General features: G+C 38.2%; 1 protein-coding gene across 1 annotated transcript in view; it reads left to right on the forward strand.

Annotated features, from left to right (window-relative positions):
- The window catches only part of atg7 (ATG7 autophagy related 7 homolog (S. cerevisiae)), a 97,472-nt gene that overhangs the window by 11,944 nt on the left and 60,444 nt on the right, over positions 1 to 25,084 (forward strand). Inside the window, exons 8-15 of the mRNA XM_059327379.1 lie at positions 152 to 240; positions 4,752 to 4,873; positions 6,431 to 6,521; positions 7,234 to 7,378; positions 9,845 to 10,003; positions 16,628 to 16,822; positions 19,155 to 19,400; positions 21,618 to 21,733. Coding sequence (XP_059183362.1) covers positions 152 to 240; positions 4,752 to 4,873; positions 6,431 to 6,521; positions 7,234 to 7,378; positions 9,845 to 10,003; positions 16,628 to 16,822; positions 19,155 to 19,400; positions 21,618 to 21,733 — 1,163 coding nt within the window. The remainder of the gene's footprint in view (positions 1 to 151; positions 241 to 4,751; positions 4,874 to 6,430; positions 6,522 to 7,233; positions 7,379 to 9,844; positions 10,004 to 16,627; positions 16,823 to 19,154; positions 19,401 to 21,617; positions 21,734 to 25,084) is intronic.

The raw sequence follows: 25,084 nt of genomic DNA on the forward strand, positions 1-25,084 counted from the left end.
CTGTAAGATTGTTTTGTGCTTTACTTTTTGTGGCTCATCCCTACTGTCAGATTCAATTCTACTGCATTACACTCAGTCTCACACACACACACACACACACACACACACACACACTTTGGTAATGTAAATACACCTTGTTTGGGTTTTCTAGGTTACTGTGGGCGTCTATGATCCGTGTACTCTGTCTCAACATCCGGGCTGGCCTCTGAGAAATCTGCTGGTCCTCTTAGCTAACCAATGGTAAGCCCTACTTCTGTGTGTGTGTGTGTGTGTGTGTGTGTTTCATAACACATGTTATGTTTTTTTATTTTGCTATGAATGTTTTTCAGCATACACCGTCCAGTTCATTTAGGCACAAAGCCACAGAGTAAAAGACAGGAAGTCTCTGCTTAACTAATTTCCTGACTGTGGAGTGCAGGGAGCAGGCCACAAACATCACTGTGATTACGAATGCTGATATGGACTTCCAACGTTTGGGGCGTTCCTCGGATAGCTCTGTAGCATTACAAAAAATCTTGAAAAAGAAATAAAAGCTTTTCTTTCATCTTCAGAGTGATAAACAACTCTTCGGCTGTTGCTTAGCCACGATGGTGTCCTTAGAGTTTAACAAGGGTGAAATAAACTTGATGAATCACTTGTTCCTCAATGGGAACACAAGCTTCTAAAACATAACTGCTGCTGTTAAGATTGTGCAATTGTTCCTGAGAGACATGGTCCCCTTTTTTTCTGTATCTTGCATGTCGCACACCATGCTCTTAAAATAAAAGTAAGACTCTCTGCAACATTTATTTTGTGATCATGTCATCCCTCACATTTTAGTGTGAGGAATGCATTGCTATCCACCCAAAAATGTCAATTATTATCCCAAATTCAACAAAAAGGGACATTTCCCTGGAGTATTACACATGCTGTACATTTCTGCATATATTCTGCATAAAATCCAGGCTGTGGTTTGTTTTTTTGAGATTTCTGCAAGAATTCTGCATTTTTTTGTTGTTGCATTTTTAGGTGATTGGATGTTGAGCACTTCTGTTCCAGAAACAGTTGAGAAGGGTTTACTGACCCTTTTGTCAGTAAACCCAGAAAAGTTATATATTCTAAAAATACTCTAAGTCTCTAGTTTGTTATTGGAAATTTTCACAAGGCTGTGATTATCTTAGAGGTCCCAGCAGGTCATTTAATACGAAGAGCACACTATAATGAAATGGCAACTATGAGGACTGTTTGTTTGACCCTAGTATGCAGACATATTCAAATAAAAAATAAAAGGGAAGTACAAGCCAAACAATAATATTTGTCTTGAGTTTATTTTTTTAACAAAATAGATGGTGCTGGTGCAAACCTCAAACCAGCATGATGGGGTTCTATATTTTTGCAGCAGGACTGAATGCTCTATTGCAAAATTTTCAGTGATGGTTGTTTTGAGAAATCAAAGTCAAAGTTCTATGATAATGAAGCTGTAACACTACACTGCAAAAAAAAGAAAAGTTGGGTGAACTCAAAATTTCAAGGCAACAAACTTCGATAACATTTTAAGTTGGACAATTCAACAAAATATTTTTAGTTTTGTTTTTGAGTTTGCTCAACTCTGAATTTCTCTGGCACGATTGTAACGCCGCTATGAAATGTCAGTTAATGTTGTAACCACAATTTTGAGTTAGCATTGATACGCTAATGGCTACTCTTGTAGCTGTAAAAAGCAGCGCCGCTAGCATTAGTTAGCCGCTAGCTTTCGCTAATGACCGAATTTCACAACAAAGAAATAAGAGTTAGCAGAACTATTGTCCCTTATTGTGAACCCCAACTTAAAGATATAAGTAACAACAACTCACCAACTTGTTTTTGGGCAGACAACTGGCTTCCTTTGTTGTGCTAACTTACATTATTGCCCTAAATGTCAGTAATTTATATTTCCAAGTTTTACCAACTTAAATCACTGTTTTAGGCCAAAAAACACAAGTTGGCTTTTTTGCAGTGTAGGCATGGTGATAAATGTGATGGATAACTAATCTTAAAAAACAACAAACAACTTTAATTTTCTCTTCAAATCAATCTTAATAATGTCTGAAAATTATAAAAACATTGTCACATCACATCATCATATTGCATCATCATCTGACAATGTGAGTTGCTGCAGTTTCAGATTCAAATTCTGTCATTCTTTTGCCCCACTTTTCCCTAGAGATCTTAGTTCTATTTCATTCTTACTCTTGTTTTTCCTGGACCTTGTCTTGCTATTTCAGAAAATATTTTTATTGCATAATTATTTTTCATTTAAACAAGAAACTCCCATTGGGCCAGTTTAGCAACAGTGCCCTGTGGTACCAGTGGCTTATCAGCAGCAGATACCAGAAGACAGTTAAGCCCTCACACTGTGTAGTCAGAGGCAGTTTTTATCCAATACAAACCTCATCAATCTTGCACTTGACTACACTTTCTCTCCCTGTTAAACATAAACTGTTGATACTGGCTAAGATGGGTGAAGATAGAATTACAATGTAGCCGCGATGTCTCGCTTATTCAGTTGTTCCTCTGCAGTTTGATTGTGTTATGTGACTCTGGTCATTTAGGACCATATTAGGGGAAAAGTGTTGCCATGACGATACGTGTTGATGATATTGTTGTGAGTGCTCAATAATCTGTGTGTTGTTTCTTGTATTAGAGAGGGAGAGAGAGCACATTCCATGTTTAGTTTTATTTGTGAGACTTTCATAGTTAGCATTTTTTTTCTAGTCAGAGTCAGACCGATGGCTCTCTATCATTGGCTAATATTGGCCTATCACAGACATCAGTATTTATTGGTATTGGCATACGATTTATGATTTCCGATATGCATGAATATCCCACAACAAGTAATGCAGAATTCAAGGCTTGGGGTAATTTAGAAATTGTTCCACATAGCTATTTATTTTATTTGTATTTATTATTTATTTAAATGGTCAGCAATAGTGATACAGAACACACTACTGTGCTTCATATAATATATAACCATTTTTAACATTAACTCATAAAGTTAAAGAGTTACCTGAACTCCCTCTGGCAAAAACGTGTAGTCCAGAAAGCCAGACAGGTCATGGGCAATCCTGACCATATTCTTAGCCAGGAGTTTCGCTTAATGCCTTCCGGACGGCGGTATCTTGCCCCTCCAAGGAGAACAAATAGATACGCCAGTTATTTTATTCCCTCAGATATCAAGCTGCTAAATGCTACCGATAGCAGTAATTAGTCATTTATTTATTTATTCCAGTCATAAGGTGGAAATATATTTATTTATTACTCTTCCCCTCATTTTGTCCTGAGATTGTTTGCACTGTGGTCCATTGGGGACTGGATATTGCTGCTACCCTCACACTGATTTGTTGCCGCTGACAGAGGGAATTGTTTGGTTTATGTGCTGTCCTGCTTTTCTTTTGTTTGTTTGTTTTGTTTGTTGTTTTGTTTTTGCTTTGTCTCGTGCGCTGTCTGACTGGAGAATGCAAACTGAATTGCCCTATTTGGGATAAATAAAGTTGTTTGAATTGAATTGAATTGAGTTACCTTCTGTATAGTCGTAAGGCGTGTTCTGCTGAGTACTTTTTGGAAAGCGGCCGACTGTTTTGGCTCCACCCACTAGTTAGTTCCCCTCTGCCTCTGTTCCCATACAGGTACTTTTATATAGTTTAAATAGTTCTGCGACACTGATTATTCAGCGACAGCTTTGACTGTGACGTCAGTGACGCGGCAAGTCCAAACAGTCAGTCTTCTTTTTCTTTGTCCATCGTCTTCTCCTTTTTGGTTTCTTGTTCTCCATTCTCTTGTCTCAGTCTGCTCTGCTTATTTCTTTTGAAAATGGCGCTGTTATGTTGTGGTTGTGTCGATTTCTACTCACGTTCTGTCCCGCCTCAACCGTATCCAATCAGCATCGACTAATTAATAGCGGCTCAGAAAAGTAGTTGGCCGGATCCTCTCTCCCAAGCCACACCCACAGCGGCTCACTAGAGGGAGAAGAACCTGATAGAAATGTTCCTATAGAGAAGGTCTATTGTCCTTCTAACTTAAGAATATCTTATATCAGCCACAATATCCAATACCCAATCCAATCCCCCTTTATTTGTATAGCACATTTAAACAACACAAACGTTTCCAAAGTGCTGTACATAAAATCAACAATAAAACAAACAATTCCATATACCAATCAGCAATAAATAATAGGTGTATAAATCTAAAATGATGCCATAAATAAAACAATACAATCAAACAGATAAACATAGTAAAATAAAATAAAAGACGTAGTTAAAAGTAGTAAAAGAAATAAAAGAAATAAAAGACACAGAGGACCACAAAACTCACGCAGTGTTAAAAAGCCAAGGAATAAAAATGGGTCTTGAGACGAGACTTAAAACACTCCACTGTGGGGGCTGTTCGGACATGGAGGGGGAGGGCGTTCCAGAGTCTGGGGCCCACCACAGAGAAAGCCCTGTCCCCCCTGGTTTTAAGTCTCGCTCTAGGGACCACGAGCTGGAGCTGGCCCTCGGACCTCAATTCACGCGCTGGAGTATAAATTTGGATGAGGTCCTTGATATCAGTAATTTGTGATTTTCTTTTTCCTTTCCAAAATGGGTATCAGCCTCAAAAATCCCTTAAGGGTCAGGCTGTAATTCAAGTGTAGACTTTATATTGTGTCATCAGTAATCTGTGCATTATCCTGTTATTTTCATTGTTTGACTTTTGCACTTCCATTATTTACTTGTGCATGTGTGTTTGTGTCTCAGGGGCTCTAAGCTGGACACAGTGGAGGTGCTGTCTTTCAGGGACAGAACTCTGCAGGGAAGTCGCTCTATTCAGCACAGCGTCATCTTCCAGATAAAACTGCCTGAGCTTCCCCTCAACTCAGGTAATATCTGTGTGTGTGGCTGTATCTGTGCATGCAGAAGTACATCACATGCATGTGTGTTGGTATTTCTCATGTCTTTGTCTGTATATGCATTTGTTCTCGTCTCATCTGAATGTGTGTGTATGTTGTAACAGATAGGAGCCTTCAGTCTGAGCTTACTTTCCACTGAGACGTTCTAATCTCACACAGTTTCTCCATTATTCCTTTATCTGTTGAATAAGGGATGAAAGTAATTTAAATGGTAATAGCATGGTGGGAAAGGCTGCGAAGGTTTTTGTCGAGTTCAGACAAGGTGTCTTTTATTTTCCGCTGTCTAACACTTCAGCACATCAAGGCTTTTAATTAACTCGCAGAGGATGTATTCATGCAACAAAAATTGATTCAGATATTCTGTTTGGCTTTGCTTGGACAAATTTGGTATTGTTTGGAAAGGGATTAATCAATCTACTGAAGCCCGACTTTTCAGATACACCAGCTTTTGCAGCAACCAAAAAATGTTTCATCATTCAGAAAGGTGACATAAGCTTGTTTAACTGTAATCAACCCACACAATCTACAGTCTTTTTTTGCCGTGAATTACAGAAGGAAATTTTTGCATCTAGCAGCCAAAGCTGAACAGTAAAGAATTAACAGTGTGAAACTGTGTCCGATGTAGCATCAAAACTGTTTGAGAAAGAGAGAGCTGTGTTGACAATAATGGTGTTAAATTTAGCAAATAATATTGAAAAGTTTTAGTGCAGCTCTACGCTAAAAAAAGGCAGTTAGCCTTTAACACTCTGCTCCTCTCTGACTCACCAGTTCTGTGACACATCATACTGCTACAGCAAAGAAAATGAAAGAAATAATTTAAATGCATGATTTGATTTATTCAGAGCTTTGGTGGAATCACACATTCATGTGAAAATAAAAATATTAACCAGTCTTCATAGTTAATTATTGCTATTGTTAAACATTGCTGTCACATTTTTAAAATGTGTTTTCAATACTGTGAAAAAGTTCTATTTACCTCAACTATGTTTGGATGGAGGCAGAAATGTCAGAGATCGATTTAGATTTGAGCAGTTAAAAGCAAACATTTCTACAATTTATGCAAACTGTGTTTTGTTTGTTTGTTTTTTATTGTCGTTTGCACTTACAAACATACAATCATAAAGAAAAATCAGTACAAGAAACAGTCAAAATGTGCAGGAAAATCAAAAATCAAATCAAAAATCAAATCAAAAATCAAATCAAAAATCAAATCAAAAATCAAATCAAAAATCAAATCAAAAAGGGCTTATAAGCGACCCTCCCTTTTAAACCTATAACTACTATACTAGATGAAAAAAAATACAAATAAAACACTATGATATAAAGGTGATAAGAACATCTGTAGGGATTTTTTGAGCTTTGTCTTAAATGTATTTAAAGAGGAACATTATTCTGTTAGATTTTTTTTATGTCATTCCACAGCACCGCGCCTTGATAGACAAATGTTTTTAATTTTGAATCCCTCACTTTGTTTTTTTTTGTTTTTTTTAAATACATATTTTACATTGTTAATGTGTGTTTTCACAGCATGTCCTAAGAGTGTCGGTTGGGAGAAGAACCCAAAGGGGGCCATGGGACCCAGGATGGTCAACCTCAGTGAATGCATGGACCCTAAAAGGTAATATATATAGTCAGGGCTATACATGTATGTAGCAAACTATCTTTATTTAATTTACTAGTATTATCATTTGAGTTGATGTTGCTCTTGTCATCAATGTTATCACCCCATGAAAAGGTTCTGTTTGCAGAATAAAACATGGATGAAGGAAGGTTTACATCGGGCAGATAAACTCACTATTATTAAGGCTGTTATTGTGATTTTCGAATTATCATTATTATCATTATTTAATTTTTTCTGATTTTCAAGTTGCCTATCAATTTAGGTATAAGTATGTCTTTGTAAGAGTATTGTGATGGAGTTTAAATGCTTTTGCAAGGATGTGATTTTGATTTTATTTATATTATGTTGTTTATTTTTATTTTTTAAAACCATTTCTTTCTTTTTATGTTTTGATGAAAAGACTTGACATGTTTACAAGATGTAGAGCAACATGTATGTGCTGTTTTATTTTTCTTCAAATGAAAAGTTTAATAACAAAAGGTAATATATACAACACAGATGTGTTGAGGTGCAACTGGACAATGTCAGCTTACTTTGGCACTTTATGTTGTGGGATGTTTATGTAAAACTAAAACTTTGCAATGGAAACAAATATAATTTTTCTTGGCGTTACCTCTGTCATGCATGCTCTATCATCTGTTGCTGACAGTTAAAGTAAGCCCTTTGTGAACAAAGAGGTTCTTCAGTTGTCTCCATTGACTGTCTGCAGGCTTGCAGAGTCCTCGGTGGACCTGAACCTGAAGCTCATGAGGTGGAGGCTGGTTCCTTCCCTGGACCTGGACAAGGTGGTCGCCACAAAGTGTCTTCTACTGGGCGCTGGGACTCTGGGCTGCAATGTAGCCAGGACTCTCATGGTAAGGCTGCAAGCATACACTACTGGTCAAAAGTTTTAGAACACTCCTATTTTTCCATTTTTTTATTGAAAATCAAGCAGTTCAAGTCAAATCAACAGCTTGAAAGGGTACAAAGGTAAGTGGTGAACTGCCAGAGGTAAATAAAAAAAGGTAAAATATAACGTACATTTCAGAATTATATAAGTAGGCCTTTTTTCAGGGAACAAGAAGTGGGTTAACAACTTAACTCTATGGAGTCTTGGGCTATTTTGTCCATTTTTTAATTCTTTTCATGTCTTTGTAAGTCATTTTGTGTCTTTTTTTGGTCATTTTGTGTCTTTTTTTAGTCATTTTGTGTCTTTTGGTGTCTTTTTTGTCATTTTGTGTCTTTTTTTAGTCCTTTAATCCAACATAAAATGTGATTTTGAATCTTTTTTTTACTTTCAAAACACTATCATGCTCAATAAAGAATTTTAAATGTTGTAAATGTGCATTAATTTCAGAGTACACTGTGACATTAAACTGCATCATTTTCAATTAAATTCTGGAAAAGTTGGTGTGTTCTAAAACTTTTGACCAGTAGTGTACATGGATGGAAAGACAGAGAAACAGATTTATTATTCAAGTATGCAGGAATTTGACACTTGCAGGCGATTTCACCAAAGAATTGCCCAGCTTTTTCAGCTGTTAAACCTGCACAAATTAGTCAAATAGAAACAGCGTAATCCTCAAAGCACCTGCGAAAGGTGAAATGCACCCCGAACTGTGCTGCCAGGCAAAAGGAACTCCACGCTTGTATGTATTTAAATGAGGTAATATGCATATATGTTTCACAAAATTGGCTCCTCTCAAAGCAAATGAGCCTCTCTGCAAAATTCACAAAGATCGGCTCTAATAGACACATGTGGTTAGAGTGACATTATGAGCATCTTCAGAGAGTTGGTGGTAACTGAAGTGCATATATAAGGGTCATTAGCTCAAACTCAATTATTTTGGGATGAGTTAAGCCCTCATGCATTCAATAAAAAAAAAAAACATTAGGAAAAAGAGAAAAAATCTTGAAAAATAAGGTTGACATTACTAAATAAAAAGATATTTAATCTCTCTTCCTCCGTTCCCAAATCCTGCTGTTTTTATTTTCCCTTCCCTCTCTCTGAACTTCCTTTGGGAGGTTTGGATTAAAGTGGCAAGCGTCTCCTGACAAGACTCTGGCTTAAAATGACTCCCTCAAAACTGATGCATATTTTGTCACATGGATAATTGCAACCAGATACAAAACTGTGTGTTTGTTCTGATATCACCAGCGAAGTATCTTTAGTGATCCGGACTTTGAGACGGGGCAGATAGTGTCAATTCATGTCGTCTCAGCATCTGCCCCTGTTTTAAATGATTCGAAAATGGTGTAAAATTGACATACATATGAGTGTAATGTGACTTTTGCTTTTAATGGAACATGTTTTGTTCTCCAAAAACTCATTTGGTGTCTTTTATCAGTGAGCCCGGTCAACATGACATGACTTGACAGTATTTAAATGGGTAGCTACCTCTGAATGACACTTTAATTTCCTCCACATTCTATAAAACTGAACATGCAAATTGTTTTGATTAAAATGGGAGCTCAACCTGTTGGAATTGTCTTGGTTTTGAATTTACCTAAAGATAGGGTCCAAACTGTACTCTGTAAGAGACCAAATTTCAGATCGCATAGTCTGTTTCAACAGAAATTAGATTAGATTAGATTAGATTTTATTGATCCCACAACTGGGAAATTCACCTGTCACAGCAGCAAAAACTGAAGCAAAATGTGTGAATATAAATTAAAGGAGAAAAAAAAAGTTGTAGTTTGAATGAAAAATTTAAAATGTAAATACAGATCAAGATTATATAAAAGCTAGTCGTAATGATAAGTGCTAACAAAGGTGTGGTGGTGATCTGGAAAGAAACTACAACATGATCAGGTGTTGTAGAGTCTGACAGTGGCAGGAATAAAAGACCTGTGGAACCTCTGCTTCTTACACCGTGGGTGTAGCAATCTGCTGCTGAAGGAGCACCTCAGGGACCCCACAGCGTCATGTAGGGGGTGAGAGGTGTTGTCCATGATGGATGTCAGCTTCACTAACATCCTCCTCTCACCCACTTCCTCTCAACTCCCACTTCCAATGCAGAATAGATGTGAAAAATACCCCTGTGTAATGTTACTGATATTGTGGCTAGACATTTTGTTAACAGAGAGTGATATGAATGAAAAACAGCTAGCATAACTTAGGGTTACATAAGGTTGTGTTGTATGCACAATGGTGAGTCCATTATTACAAAATGAGAGTGGATTTGCAAGTATTAATTTGGATAAACACCGGGTACACAACCTCCCACTCAGGCTGCTTACAGATCGCTGCTAAGGACAACGTTCATGTTAATGAATGGAGGTTAAGTACTTGAAATGAATGTGATTAAACGTTTAAATTATGTTTCTCCTTTGTTCTCCAGGGATGGGGAGTGAGACACATTACATTTGTAGACAATGCAAAGATCTCGTACTCCAATCCAGTCCGGCAGCCGCTCTATGAGTTTGAAGACTGTCTGGGAGGAGGAAAGGCCAAAGCGATGGCAGCTGTTGACCGACTCACCAAAATCTTTCCTGGTGTGGTGAGTAGATAAAGCTGCGGGCATGATCTCGCTTTGTATTTGAGGTTCCAACAGGTACTCCCTCTCTGCAGATCGTATCATACACACTGCAAAAAAAGAAAAGTTGAACTCAAAATTTCAAGGCAACAAACTTCGATAACATTTTAAGTTGGACAATTAAACTAAATATTTTAAGTTTTGTTTTTTAAGTTTGCTCAACTCTGATTTCAGATTTTTATCAACTCAACTGTAAGTTGTACTAACTTATAATTTTACATTGTAATAACTTTTAATCCTTACTTCCGCTAACTTCTGCAATGTGCTGAAGTGGCAAGATTGTAACGCCGCTATGAAATGTCAATTTTGAGTTAGCATTGATACGCTAATGGCTACTCATGTAGCTGTAACAAGCAGCGCCGCTAGCATCAGTGAGCCGCTAGCATCAGTGAGCCGCTAGCATCAGTTAGCCGATTTCTCTAATGAATTTCACCGATTTCCCGAATTTCACAACAAAGAAATAAGAGTTAGCAGAACTATTGTCCCTTGTTGTGAACCCCAACTTAAAGATATAAGTAACAACAACTCACAAACTTGTTTTTGAGCAGACAACTGGCTTCCTTTGTTGTGCTAACTTACATTAATACCCTAAAAGTCAATCATTTATATTTCCAAGTTTTACCAACTTAAATCACTGTTTTAGGCCAAAAAATACAAGTTGGCTTTTTTGCAGTGCAGGAATATGTCTTTTGTCTTTGTTTCTAAAGTTGACATATTATGTTGATGAGTGCAGCGACTTCTGCAAAAGTTCACTGCTGTACAACTGCATGATAATCAGAATATAGTTTATGTTCATAATCATATTCTTGTATAATCATATTCCTGTTTGATTGGCCGCATCTGAGATGAGATGGCCAAACCATGCAGAAAATGAAGAGTCATGCTAATTGTATATTAATGCCGGCGGTTTCATTACTTTGTTAATGAATGAGTTCAGTCTCAGGGGGATAGATTTCGCTACATCACTAAATGAAAAAGCAGCCAAACACTCACAGCAGGGCATTGTTTTGCTGCAAAAGAACCCATCTCTTATTAAGCTACTTGGAGAAGCAGACTGCATGCATATATATTTATGATATTAAGTGATTCATGTGTACACCTTTGTGGTGACACATGCATGTTTATTTCTGCAAGAAGTTGTAGGCGGCTCACAAGAGGATGATTCATTTTTGTTTTGCCCTCAAATGTCATGTAATGCTGGGGTTCAGGAGGTCACGAGGATAATAATCAATAATGTTTTTCTAAGTTGTTTCCAATTTTTGTAAAGTTACAGCCCTTAGCATGTTGTTAGCAGTCTTTATATCCTCTAACTCAGTGCTTCTGTGCCTTTTTTAGTGCCTTCAAGTGATTTTTCTTTCTGAAATGGTTTAATGTGATTGATTTTTAGGGGCCTGGTGAGAGAATACAGTATATCTCTAGGGGGGGAAAAGGAGGAATTTAATAAAATCATAATGTTTTGTGTAAACCATAGGCGTTCTCAGGCTGTGGGTCTGTTGTGAAGTGGTAAAAGGAACTAAGTGCATGTAATCAACTACAAGTTTTACGTACTTCTGAATCTCTTATTCCATTAGATATAAATATTATAGTCTCACTTAGCGACTTTTGTATGCGACAGCTGTATTCACTTAGAGTTAAAATTTTACATGCAACACATAAAATCAGTTTATAGAATGCATTAATATGTAATGTATATTTATAGAGTCCCCCTCTGGACATGTTTTGTATGTAAAAATACTCAGCAGTACTTAATATTTTGTATAACATGGTTTCCCCACATAAAAAGTAAAAACAGATAAAAACCAGCCCTGGTGACACTAGGTTGGCTTTAAATATGTTTTTAGTATGTTTTGTTGACTTATACTTCAGTACTGCACATTTTAATATAGACATAGAATATAGACATTTTACTGTTGAGCATATTGCTAATTAACTAGATCATTGGAGTTAGACTGCCGTGTGATGCCAGAAGGATTTATTCTGGCTAAAAGTTGCTAACCGTGAAGTCAGCAGTTTTACAGGTGTTTGATCTTGTGAATCTTTTAAAGCTTTACTTTGAAGTCCTATGAACCTATCTTTTTTTTTTTCCAGATTTCAGATATTAATCTTTAAATGCTTATCGAGAGTCCTGTATCAGGAAAGTAGAGGACAGTCTGTGTAATGAAACATTTTTTACCCTCTGGGCTTCGAGGCGACTTGTGAGTTTTGACTAAAGTGAGTTAGACTCGCACTCTGCCTGACCAGGAAGTTGTTATGTCATTTGCCTTGAGCTTAAAATCACAATTCGATAATAGGATGTTCCTACCAGGAGACTAAATATCTAAATATTTTTGATAATCTCTATTATAAATATTCCCATTGCATCTATAAATGAGCTCCGAAGGCATCTTATTAGGGCTGGGCGATATGGCCCGAAAAGAATATCACGATATTTCAGGCTATTTTTGCGATAACGATTATTCTTCACGATATTAAGAAATACTTAAAAAGATATAGAAAATATGTTTTTTTAGTCTGTATTAATAAATAAAAATCTAAAATGTAGTGTGAAGTGCAAATCTCAACAGTTGCCGAATACAAAAAAGTTACTCTTGACTCTTGAGTATGAGCAAATATTAAAAAATTACCATTTAGGGTATCTTATTTTGACAGTCTTCTTGTAAGTTCTGTGGTGGATTCTGTTAACACTGTGCTCTTATTTTGAAAGCTGCATGTGTTTAGCGACAGAGAGTAAGAAGCTTTTTGTGATTAAAACAACTTTAATTGTTAGCTAATATTAACCTTACGCCACCACATCAAGAAGTAGGAATGTTGCCAATATCATGATATGCATTTTTTTTAACCATAAAAAAAAATATACCGATTATTATTATCGTGATCGATATGATATGGCACACCCTTGCATTTTATTTTATCTTATGAGACACAAAGGGCCAACACACAAATAACTGGCGTGCCATCTTGTCATCAGTTTTATATTCCAGTCTGGTTGTCTGACCTCTGTCTTTCTCTACCTCCCTCCTATTCTTCTGGGAATCAAATAAAAAAGTGAAGAACTAGATAGATGACCCTGTGCTGTCTTGTTGTCTGGTTTTCTAGACAATCGTCCAACCCCTACATCCTTTCCCGACCTCCTATTTTTATCACTGTTGCTGTGGGCCTGCTTCTCTCTATTCCCGGCTTGTTTTCCTGCAAACACAGGGCCATCATGTGCCAGTCTGAAAGGTAGAAAGAAACAAGAGAAGAAAGTAAACCAGTTGAACCGAGAGGAGTCGGTTCACAGCAGGTCAAGCTGTTGAAAAGGTCTTAAGCAGATTTCATATTTTGTCTGTGGACAAACGCTGTCACCTGACATTTACAGGATACTTTGCCATGTTGGCACCAACTGCTTTCTTCTCTCTCTTTTTAAATTTTGTCAACAGTGAGGTCAGAGCTGGCTGAAATGATCAACAGTGGCATTGTTGGATTGTCATGAAATGGTGTTTATCTTTTCAGAAAAGGGTTTTTCCACATTCATAATACATTTTTTTTTGTATTTCTTGGCTGCAAGCGTGTGCAAATGGAAATCAAAATTTGATTACCATCTCTGGAGGCTGAAATCAACTCCTCAATGCTTAGCAACACTTACGTCAAAGTGACATGTAAATTCAAGACTTGGTTGACAGCTCCCACTCTTATAACTTAGAGAGCGAACGCAGTAGATCTTCTGCCTGGGTAAAAGTGGCCTTTTTTCCTCTTGTTAAGATCTCACACTTCGACTTTGCCCTTTTCTGTCCTTCACTTGACTATGAAATTACTCTTGACATTTCCATTTGCCTCGCTGTGATGTCTGCGTCCTCCAGAGACAGTCACGGTCATAAAAGTTTGGCAGTGGACCACAAAAATCTTGTTTGAAGTTTGTTTGTGGAGCTGGAAGTGGCCATTGAAGGTTTTGCTTTTCATTCTATAGCATCGACTGTGACAGGAGAGTCCAGTACACACTGGCCTCAGGTCAGCTGTGGCTATTATGTGATGACACTTTCCACAGAGGGACTGTATTTGTTAATCTCTCACTTAACTGACTGTCTAGACCAGGGGTGTCAAACTCTGGCCCGCGGGCCAAATTTGGCCCGCAGTGTAATTTTATTTGGCCCGCGAGGCAATACCAAATTATTATATTATTATTGTCCTATTAAAAGCTGACCTGCCGGTATTATACGGCGCATTTACCGCTAATACTACAAATCCCACAATGCCCTGCTGTTGTTTTGGCGCGTCAATCAGGACAGGACCCAGAAACGCTCCTCTGTGACAGTCGTCATAGCAACCTCAAGCTAGAGCTGTCTCCGAGATATTTATTTAATAAATTAATGACATTAATGTGTTTTTTATTTGAAATTTGATTTTGCATGCCTGCACCATTTAGTTATATATTGTATGTTTATAAGCGTTGCTGGTTCCATATTTAATGTTAAAGCAAAACATGTTTGGTATATATTAAAAGGTTTATTTGTTCAATGTTGGCCCGCGATTTTATTCAAGTTTTAAATTTTGGCCCATTGTGTATTTGAGTTTGACACCCCTGGTCTAGACCATAGACTGTATATAAATAATGGCCGTAGTCACCGTGACGTCACCCATTGGTTTGTGGCCCGTTGGAAGCCTCGTGTTCATCGTTATACTCGTCGCCATCTTGCGTCGCCATCTTGTTTCCGATACAGGAAGCATGACCATATTTGGACTGTGGAGGAGGAGAGGGATCTGATCACTGACTACAGCCTCTCTACACCTCAACCTGACTGAGAGAAGCTGCTGCTAATTCATGTTAGCATTAACTGGAGCATTAACTGGGATGTTAGTTTTGGCTAGCAAAAAAACAACAACAAAATGTATCTTTCTGACCTCAGAAAACTGAGAAGCGACTCCTTGGAGTGTCTGTTAGTCCAACCAAACACTGAACAAGACAGTTTATTTGAACGTTTTGTTCAGTAAATGTCATTAAGTGAAAATACAGTGAAAGGCTCAAAGTTATGAGACCAAATCGGTAAACGTCCTCTTTTCTATCTATATAACGTTATATATAACTTTATTGACACGTTGCCGTGGCTACGCATTGCTCTGCTTCTCTCCTGGTGACAGCTCGCCTTGTCAGTGACCTGTCAATCAAAGCTAGAAAGATTTGTTAGTTTTTAGTTACATTTTCAGGCCCTGGCTACTTGTACAGCAGCTGATGAGATCTTGAAGTTCTACTGAAGAAATGCATTTCAAGATTTTTCTGTAGCTTCTCTGTAACTTCTCTATAACTCAATTCTATGTCTCATCTCTTTTGAATCAAGACTGAAGACTTTTCTGTTTGCCACTGCCTTTCAGTAATTGCTAATACTGCACGGTAACTTCTATTTCTTTGATATTTGATTTCTTTCTAAAATTATATCTGCTCATTCTCAATTTTAAAATTTTATATTTGAATGTAATTTCATAAAGGTCTCTTTCCAATGCTTTTAAATCAAGAATGTAGACTTTTATTCGATATTTTTTATCTGCTTGTTTTCAATTTAAAAAAATATTTTAATGTAATTTTATATAGCACGTTGAATTGCCTTGTTGAATGTATGGCAAGGCAAGGAAAGTTTATTTGTATAGCACCAAAGACCCTTTGGGACATAAGGTAGGGAAGTAAAGCTAGCACCAAAACACATGTCATTGCCTGTTAAACGCTGTTTAAAATCACCTTGATTCATGCATTTACTGATTTTTGCATTAAACCCATGTTGTATCTACAAGAAAGCAGCTGTTTGGACCTGGTTTAGATGTAGAGATGCTGACGTGCACCATCTAGAGGCAAAGAAAATAAACACTTGTCACCCACAAGTGATGAGATGTTGATTTGATCACTGTGTGAATTTCTTAAAATACCCAAACTTTATCATCTGGATGTGTTCATTTTAAGTTGTTCTTGAGTTAAAATGTATGTGATACTCATTGTAATTTAACCCATTGAAGCCTGAAAAGCGGATACGTCATTTTGTAGTATTTGTATAAGCTCTCAAATACTTACTGAATTTCATTTCTATCTGCTACAGAGGCTGAAAAATCTATTATTTAGTAGAAGCGTTGACACTTCTGTTGAATTTCCAGAAAAACTTCAGGTTTTAGTGGCTTATTTTAAAATCGCCCAGAGGTTTTACAGGCGTTTCAGGCCTCAATGGGTTGAATTAAGTGATGTCATTTTTCAACCAGAGAACATTATTGAAAGTTGAATACAAAAAGGACCCTCAATACTACAGTCATGGAAAAAATTATTAGACCACCCTTGTTTTCTCTTTGCATTCTTGTTCATTTAAAGCCTGGTACAACTAAAGGCACATTTGTTTGGACAAATATAATGATAACAACAAAAATAGCTCATAAGAGTTTAATTTAAGAGCTGGTTTCTAGTATGTTTCTATGGTTTTGTTGATAATGAGTTAGGTTTTATCAAGTAAACCATGGGAAATGGCTTGATATCAACTCTATGGTCGAATCATTTTTTTCCATGACTGTACATCACTGTAGTATGGGGTCAGTTTTTTTTAGCAGTTTTCTCTTCTTTGTCTCTGTCTCCTCCTCCAGAATGCAGAGGGTTACAATATGAGCATCCCCATGCCCGGTCACCCCGTCAACTTCTCCCAGGCCACTCTCTCCCAGGCCCAGAGGGATGTGGAGCAGCTGGAGAAGCTCATTTCAGAACACGATGTGGTTTTCTTGCTCATGGACACGAGGGAGAGCCGCTGGCTGCCGACAGTGATCGCTGCCAGCAAGAGGAAGGTATGAAGACACTGACCAGCATCATGTTAACAGTTACCAAACAATAGTGATGTCAACAATAATCGATTCGGCGATGCATCGCAATGCGGGGCATGCACGATTCAGCATCGATGCGGCAAAGTGCCATAATCGATTATGTTTATTTCCTGTCCTCCAGTGGAAAGTTGTGGGGGCCAGGGTGGGAATTTCACACTCTGGCCTTGATGCCCTGTGAAAAAATGTTCAATTTACGGCCAAGGTGGCCTCTGCGCCCCTGTCAAAGTTCCAGTAAACACAACGCTAACCCGACTCACTCCCCGTCCTTCGAGACATTTGAATATTCAAATGAGCCATGTGTTGATGCGCAGCACAGGTAAGCTAGCGGGACAAGCTGTTTTGATATGTTGTGACTGAAGTATGTGGTAGTATTTGACAGAACTTAACATTTACGTTTTTATAGAAAGTACTATTGATAGGTAATTACCATTGTATTTGCCTATTTAAAGTCGACTCCTTAACGTTACATTTTTGCGTCATGAAAACTAGCGATAGCTAGCTAGGTGGGATAGCGCTAACGTCTTCCCTACCTCAGGGACAAGGGCTCGACATTTAGCTGATGTAAATTTCACCTCAGCAGGTTCCTTTTTATGGCAGGAGGAGGCATTTCTCTTTCCTTACTTTTAGATGAACTCAGGCAGGAGATTCATTTTGCCATCTTTTCAAAATATAGCCAATAAAATCTATTGTTATTAGGCCTATCTGACTGCTTGTATTGCCTCATGACTGAGGAAAAATGTCCCTTGTTGTGTGCAGTATAATTGTGATGCATCGCAATGCATCGTAGAATCGAATCGAATTGTGAGGGCAGTGCCAATGCACACCCCTACCAAACTACAGTGTGCATTATCAAAGTAGGCACTTTCATTGATGAATGCACAGAGAATCATCACTGAACTCACCAAATCTGAGCTTTTCAGCCTCTTTTAGTGCATTGTTTTGTTTTGCACTTTAACTGTATAGTACTGTGTCACCTCCCCATTTACTACTTTTCCAGCTGCAGAAGAAAAAAACTCTGATAAGTCCAGTGTCCAGCACCAAATGGCAGATAAGACAGATAAGACAGATTAGTCTTTAATTCCCGAGCTCCCATCCCTTGTGTACTGTTTTTGTCGTTCTTCCCTCAGCCAAAGTGAGTTATCACCTTCACCTTTTAGATTGCTAGAAATTAACCAAACTCTATAAAGCTCCTTTCACACTGCAGCCTTCGACCACGCTTTTATGTGTAATTGTATGATTTCCCCCACAGTGGTACTTTCAAGGAATAAAGACTGAGGCTTTCAAAAGATCCATTTGCTCTGAAGTTTCAATGGAGCTCGAGGCACAATGTGGCACTCTGGCAGGAGACATTCATGACTTGTAACATTTTTCATGTTTAATGTATGATCCTGGTGGGATTTTTGACCTTTTTTATTCATTCTCGATATGAAAAAATCACTAAATTTGGCACTAAAACTGTGTAACAAATGTTGTCAACCCATTTTATGAGACATAATTGAGCATGAAAGTGGACTTCAAACACATATCATGATGTTCTAAGCCTTTATACACCTTAAAAATAGGAATTAAATGATTAATTAACTAATATTACAGATTTATGACTGAAAAGACTTGACACACAGTGGTGGTGATATACACCCCTACTGCTATATCCTGCTATATAAAGACCTTTTTCCCCCAGTTCTCTATAAAAGGGGACACTAAAGGGTTAAGCTGCAACTTGAAATTTGGAAACAGCTTCACTTGTCTTTCAGGAAAGTGAAATGGCTCGATAACGTTGGCCAAACTTTTTGTTTACCGGTTGGAATTCTATTAGTCGCCATGCAACAATAGATTATTGAACATTGTGTCATTAATTTGTATTGGCTGAAGTGCTATAACTGATGCAACTCCTGTATTGCTGAATGCAGTTAAGTGTTTTTTGGACTGCTGATTAGCTTTTCGTGGTCTGCTCAGCTGAGAGGTTATTTGTCCATTTGTGCTGTGGGGTTGTTTCAGACTTCACTGCAAATTGGCTTCAGAATTTATTTCCATTGCTCCTCTCGTAACGTCTAGACCATTTGTAGAGAGCCTATAAATGTTTAATTTCATTGCTCTTTTGAAATGATTCAAGACATTGCAACCTCATCGGGCCATTTAGTTAATTTAATTTTGTTAAATCGTGCTTCGTCTGTGTTTGGGAGAAATGGGAAATGCCCCAAATCAAGCGACAGCCATTTCAGATCTTCCCTTGCCACTGCTTTGTAAAAAAAAAAAAAACCCTTTGCTACCATGATTGTTTTCTTTCACTCTCCAGCTTGTGGTTAACGCCGCTCTCGGCTTTGACACATTTGTTGTGATGCGCCACGGCCTGAAGAAACCCCCCGTCAGTCAGAGTGTCTCCGCGGGGACAGACTCCTCCACTTCCTGCTCTTCTGCCTCCTCTTCGTCCTCCACACCAGCCGGCTCTGCGCCCTCCGTCCCAGGATCCTCTCTGTTCTCCAACATCCCGGGGCACAAGCTGGGATGCTACTTCTGCAACGATGTCGTGGCTCCAGGAGATGTGAGGAGACAGATAACAAGCATGCACTCAAGTCATTAAGTGAAATAATGCACTTAGAGCAAACACACAGGCAAATAAATATTTTCAGCAAAACATGCTCTGATAAACCAGCTGAACACTCCCTCATCAGCACCAAATGGTTTATAGACACAGGTAGCGACTTGCTGGGGAACATGGTGGAGAATTAACCCTTTGATGCACAACATATTTTAACCCCTTCTAATGCACAACATGGGTCAAAAATGACCCTCATTCATTTCCCATGTTATTAATGCTGCTGTGTGTTTCTGTGCTCTATCTTTTGATATCAACTTATTTTATGATTGAATATTCTAAGTATTCTTTAAATATCTTGTTTTTGATAAAAACAGATCATTATTTTCATTTTGCTTCTAATAATTTATGAAGAAAAAAAGTTTTTGTATTATTACATAGCTAACTACTTGGCTAAGTAGCTTGCTAAGCTAACTACTTAGCCAAGAATTTAGCTAAGTAGTTAGCTTAGCAAGCTATTTAGCTAAATACTTAGCCAAGAAGTTAGCTAAGAAGTTAGCTTAACAAGCTACTTAGCTAAAAAATGGATATGGCTAATTTTTCACCCATGTTGTGTATTAGAAGAGTAGTGACAGAAAAAGGGATTCTATTCAAAATAAATAAAGGAAAACATAAAAATGAGGATGTATGATGATCAAAAACAAACTAATTGAGGCAAACCTGGAATACTGAATGATGAATTATTGCAAAGATATAGAACATAAAAACTCTGTCGGGTCACTTTAGACCCATGTTGTGCATCAAAGGGTTAAGTGAAATAATGCACTTAGAGCAAACACGCAGACAAATAAATGTTTTCAGCAAAACATGCTCTGATAAACCAGCTGAACACTCCCTCATCAGCACCAAATGGTTTATAGACACAGGTAGCGACTTGCTGGGGAACATGGTGGAGAATTAAGCCAAAAGATGTCTGACAGCGCCTTTTCTTTTCTCTCACATTCTTCCTGTGTCCATTTTCTGTACCCTTAACACTCTTTGTTTCTCTCTTTTGTCTTTTTCTGCTTCATGACCTTTTGATATGAGTATTTTATGAAAGCACTTTAGAGCTACTTAAAGGCCAACTTCTCGAAGCTCTGCTATCAGCTCCGACTTCCTCTATAAATCCCATGTGGCTCCAGCTCCTGCAGTCACAAGTTAAAGTGATGTTAAAATTTCAATTCCAGGCACAGCCAAGTTGGGTTTGCTAAATTAATAAAATAGATTAGATTCCATTAGATTAGAATAAACATTATTGATCCCGCAACGGGGAAATTCACCTGTCACAGCAGTAAAAACAGAAGCAAAAGGATATAAAATTGTGGATATGTGGATATAAATTACAGGGCAAAAAAGTGGCAGTTTGAATGAAAAATGAAAAATATAAATACAGATAATGATTATACAAAAGCCACGGTGAGTAGTGCTAACAAAGGTGTGGTGGTGATCTGAACAGAAACTACAACATGATCAGGTGGTGCAGGTGTTGTAGAGGGATAAAAAAAGACCTGTGGAACCTCTTTACACCGAACATTAATGAATAGAAAGTTGTAGATAATGTGATGAGGATACAAGTGGCTCTTGTGCTGTGAATGGAAGCGACATTTTGTTAAAATCATGCCGTCTGTCACTCCAGTGACACTGATCAGCTGTTATGACAAAGCTAAAACAATCTCAGAGTGAAATTAACATTTTGACATATTTTTTTCATTTTACTAATAGTTATAATTTTATAGCTGTATGGATCTAAGCTGGTAAGTGGGTCCATCCACTCATGCTTCCATCTGTGGCTGTTTGTTGATGCAGCCACTTGGTCCAGAGTGTAATATGCAGACTATTAGATGAGATCCCATGCAGTTTAGTACAGACAATGATGGGCCCATTTATGAACATAAAATGGCTTAATCAAAAAGCTACTTCAGGGACTCCTTTATCAGCCATTGCACAATCAAGACATTTAGCTAATAATAATAATTCACTTTGTATAACCGCATAATCCTAACCTGTTGGAGATAAAATGGAAGAATTTTCTGCCTTCTAAAACACATTTAGTGTTTAGCTCATTGCCCAAACTTATGTTTTCTTCTTTCCTAAGATCAGAAGAAGGAACCTGATCTCATTGCTGTTTTTATGGTACTTTGCCAGTTGTTTACTTTAGGTTTTTGTTTTTTTCCTTGTAAACAGTCAACCAGGGATCGGACTCTGGATCAGCAGTGCACAGTGAGCCGACCAGGCCTGGCCATGATAGCTGGAGCCCTGGCTGTGGAGATGATGGTGTCCATTCTGCAGCACAGTGAAGGGTAAGCACAGCAGACTTCCACAAGTTATGGAGACTAATTATTAGGAATTATAGTAGGAGTAATAATAGGCATACAGTCTGCTCATGCATTAGTAGTATGAGGTCTTGAGCTGCAGTGAGTACTGTATGTGCTTGTTCTGATTCAGCAACTAATAAAGAAGGAAGGTAACTCCTTACATCTATAGATCAGTTGCATACTGATCGGAATGTTGGTGGTATGAAGGAAATGTGGTGTCTCCTGCATGGTGGGACATGAAGTAGGCGGCGACCTACTTGGTATTCAAGACACAAAGCCTTCTGGGAACTCACGCTTTGAACTCAACTCTTCTAACACCATGACTGAGGGGAACGTGTTGACCAGTGGGGTCTGTCCTGATGTGATGTATAGGGCAGGAAGATAGGGCCACATTGAGTCTTGCTGTAGAGCCAATGTTGAAAAGTGCAACAGTCATAAGTCGAGCGGTGTACGGGGCTTTGTTGTACTGTAAAATAGCCATTCGGAATTGCGCGGTGTATGGAATATGAATGTGCTAATAAATCTTGCTGAACAGAGTATTGAGTGCTTTGTGTTTGGCCAGCTCACCCATTAACTTAATGCAGTTTTTAAAATTGCCACGACAGTGGTCCGATACCCGACCGTGGCAGCCTACATGTTGAAGTATCCTTGAGCAAGATACTGAACCCCAAATTGCTCCCGATGATGCGTTCATGTGGTGTGTGAATGAATTCTCAATGGTGGCAGGTGGCACCAGTGTGCCCTGGTAGCCTCTAACACCAGTATGAGTGTGTGTGAATGGGTGAATGAGCGTAGTGTGTAGTGTAAAGCGCTTTGGTGATCCATTTACTATTTACCATATCTGTAACGATACAGCAAAATCTAATTTATCTTGCTCTTTTTGCTTGATTGACAAAGTCGTTGTCATCGTTGCACTTTGATTAAAGGTTCTCCTTTTTATTAATACTGCTTATACTGCTTATTTCCAATAATACATTTAAAGTTATATACATACAATCTTCAGTTCTGTGTTATCAGGAAAACATTTTTAAGTGCAGGTCATTTCTGGTGAGCCTCAGCCTTCTCTGTTTGTGTTGCTGTCAGGAAACACCCCACTGCTCACCTGTTGTTCTGGATGGTCCCTTATCACCGCTTGAGTTTACTTTTGCAGCATATCGATCCTCACCTCTTGTGCATCTTGCCTCAGGCTCCCCTATTGTAAGCCGGGGATATACACCACTCAGCATGGTGACGAAAAATGCCAAATCCTCATCCAATAGAGATTCGGTTCTAAAAGGTTTGTTTTTGTTTTTTCAACTAAAACACTAAAATTAGAATCCAATAAAGGATGCCATCTCTGCAGGACATCTACCACCGCAGAGTCCATAGAAGGTTTTTCACACTTCCCTCAGGCCAAAAACAAGAGTACAAAAGTAAAAAAAAAACTACCATCAGGGTACAAAACAAAACACTTACTTAAGCACTTAAGCACCTCCGCTTAATGCGTTTCCTGCAACACGCTCCAGCACCAGGCACAGTCTTTCATCTTTGCTTCTCTATTTGTGGTTAAATGAGTGAAATGACCTTCATGTGCGGCAGGAAATGTTGAGGTTTTGAAATTGCCCAAGGACTCGATTCCAAGAAACTTCTGTGAACATCTCCGGTAAACAGAAGCTAGTAGAAACTAGTAGATTTCATCAACTAATCAATAACTTTACAAAATTGTTGACTAAGAACCCACCACTCTCCATCCCCCCCCCCCCCCCCACACACACACACACACACACACTCAGACATTTACCAACTGTCTCCATAGAATTTTGCACCATCATTTCTCTATTATTCTTTCTATTGTAGATGATACATTGTGTTCTTTATTTATTTCTTTATATGCTGTGCTTCCATCGGAAACACATTCAGAGTGGAAGGCAGAAAAAGAAATTAATTTTACAGGAAAACTATATGACAATAAGAAATGCCATATACATCATTTACAGTCTGTACAGAATGCAACATCCTCTGTCCTTCGACCGTCAATACAGATACGGAAAAGCTACTTAAAGAAATAGTTAAAAAGAAAGAAAAAAAGGGCTTCATGCTGGTACCTCGCTCCAGGCTTAAAGCTAAAAGCAGATTGTGTTTTAAGGTTATGGCTCCTAAACTTTCACTAAGTCTTGCTTGCTTACTTTTTCTTTTTGCTGCAGCAGCATGTAGTGTGCTACGCCGCAGGTAGTATCCTTAATTTGGTTGTAGGACAGCTAGACACATTTCACATGAGCCCAAAAACTAATGTTCACTGTTGAAGCTTTGTTGCAATTTATAATCCATCGTTCACTTATATGCTTGAAAAGCTCTCAAGTACACTCTGCAATCTGCGCTTGCTCGATATTTTTAACTCATAAAGTTTTTTTTTAAAAATTGAAAAACACTGATGGGGATGTTTTCATGCATATTAAGTGTGCACAGATGTGTCTTTGTGTAAATGTAATTGTGTGTGCCTGTTTGGGTGAAAGTCGTACTGAAGTGGCCGCTTGCCGGGCCCGATAAGACAGCCATTTTCTCTCAGAGTGTTCTGAGATGTTATAAGCCGTTACAGAGCTGCTCTGCCTTTCCTGGATAAAAAGCTTAGAAAGCAAAAAAGAGAAGGAGAGTGTTTATGTACCTCTGTGGTTGTGTAACTCCTTCCTTTACAACAAGATCTCCTTCTCCTACATCTGCCCTCTCTGCGTCCTTGTTTTTCCCTTCAGAGCTGTGTTTATTCCTTTCTTTTAAACCCCCCTGTCCTCCATCTTTTATCCCTTTTTTAAGGCCCTCACACTGGCGTTCACATGAACAACCACGGGCTTTAGGAAATTGTCACATACGGATTAATGTTGCGGCAGTTTGACAGACATTTCTTACTTCGCAGACTTACCCTGAGCTCAGTATAAGACTTGATATTTTCCTTATTGTTATCCACTAAGAGTCAAATCTTTTAAACCTGGCTAGATTTACTGGTGCAGATCATATTCAGTGGAAAATGTAAAACTTTCAAAGCAAACAGAATATCTTATGTTTCAAAAATAGACCAAATTCCTAGTTTATGAACCTGGTCTCACAGGAATCCGTGAAATAGCCACGGATTCGCTTAACTCAAAATCTGTGGAATAGCCACGGAATAACTCAAATTTCCGTGAAACTGACACGGATTTCGCTACAATGCAAGTTAATGACAGTCATATCCCGTGGCTATTGGTTTGTTCCAAGTCACGTGACTTTCAAGGTCCCGTCGGTCAGAACAAAAAACATGGCGGACAGTTCTCTCATTTTTGGTGAAAAAAATCAATATTTTGACTTAGTTTCTGCATAAAAATGGAT

Source organism: Centropristis striata, chromosome 3 (genome assembly GCF_030273125.1).
Source record: "Centropristis striata isolate RG_2023a ecotype Rhode Island chromosome 3, C.striata_1.0, whole genome shotgun sequence".
Classification (NCBI taxonomy): domain Eukaryota; kingdom Metazoa; phylum Chordata; class Actinopteri; order Perciformes; family Serranidae; genus Centropristis; species Centropristis striata.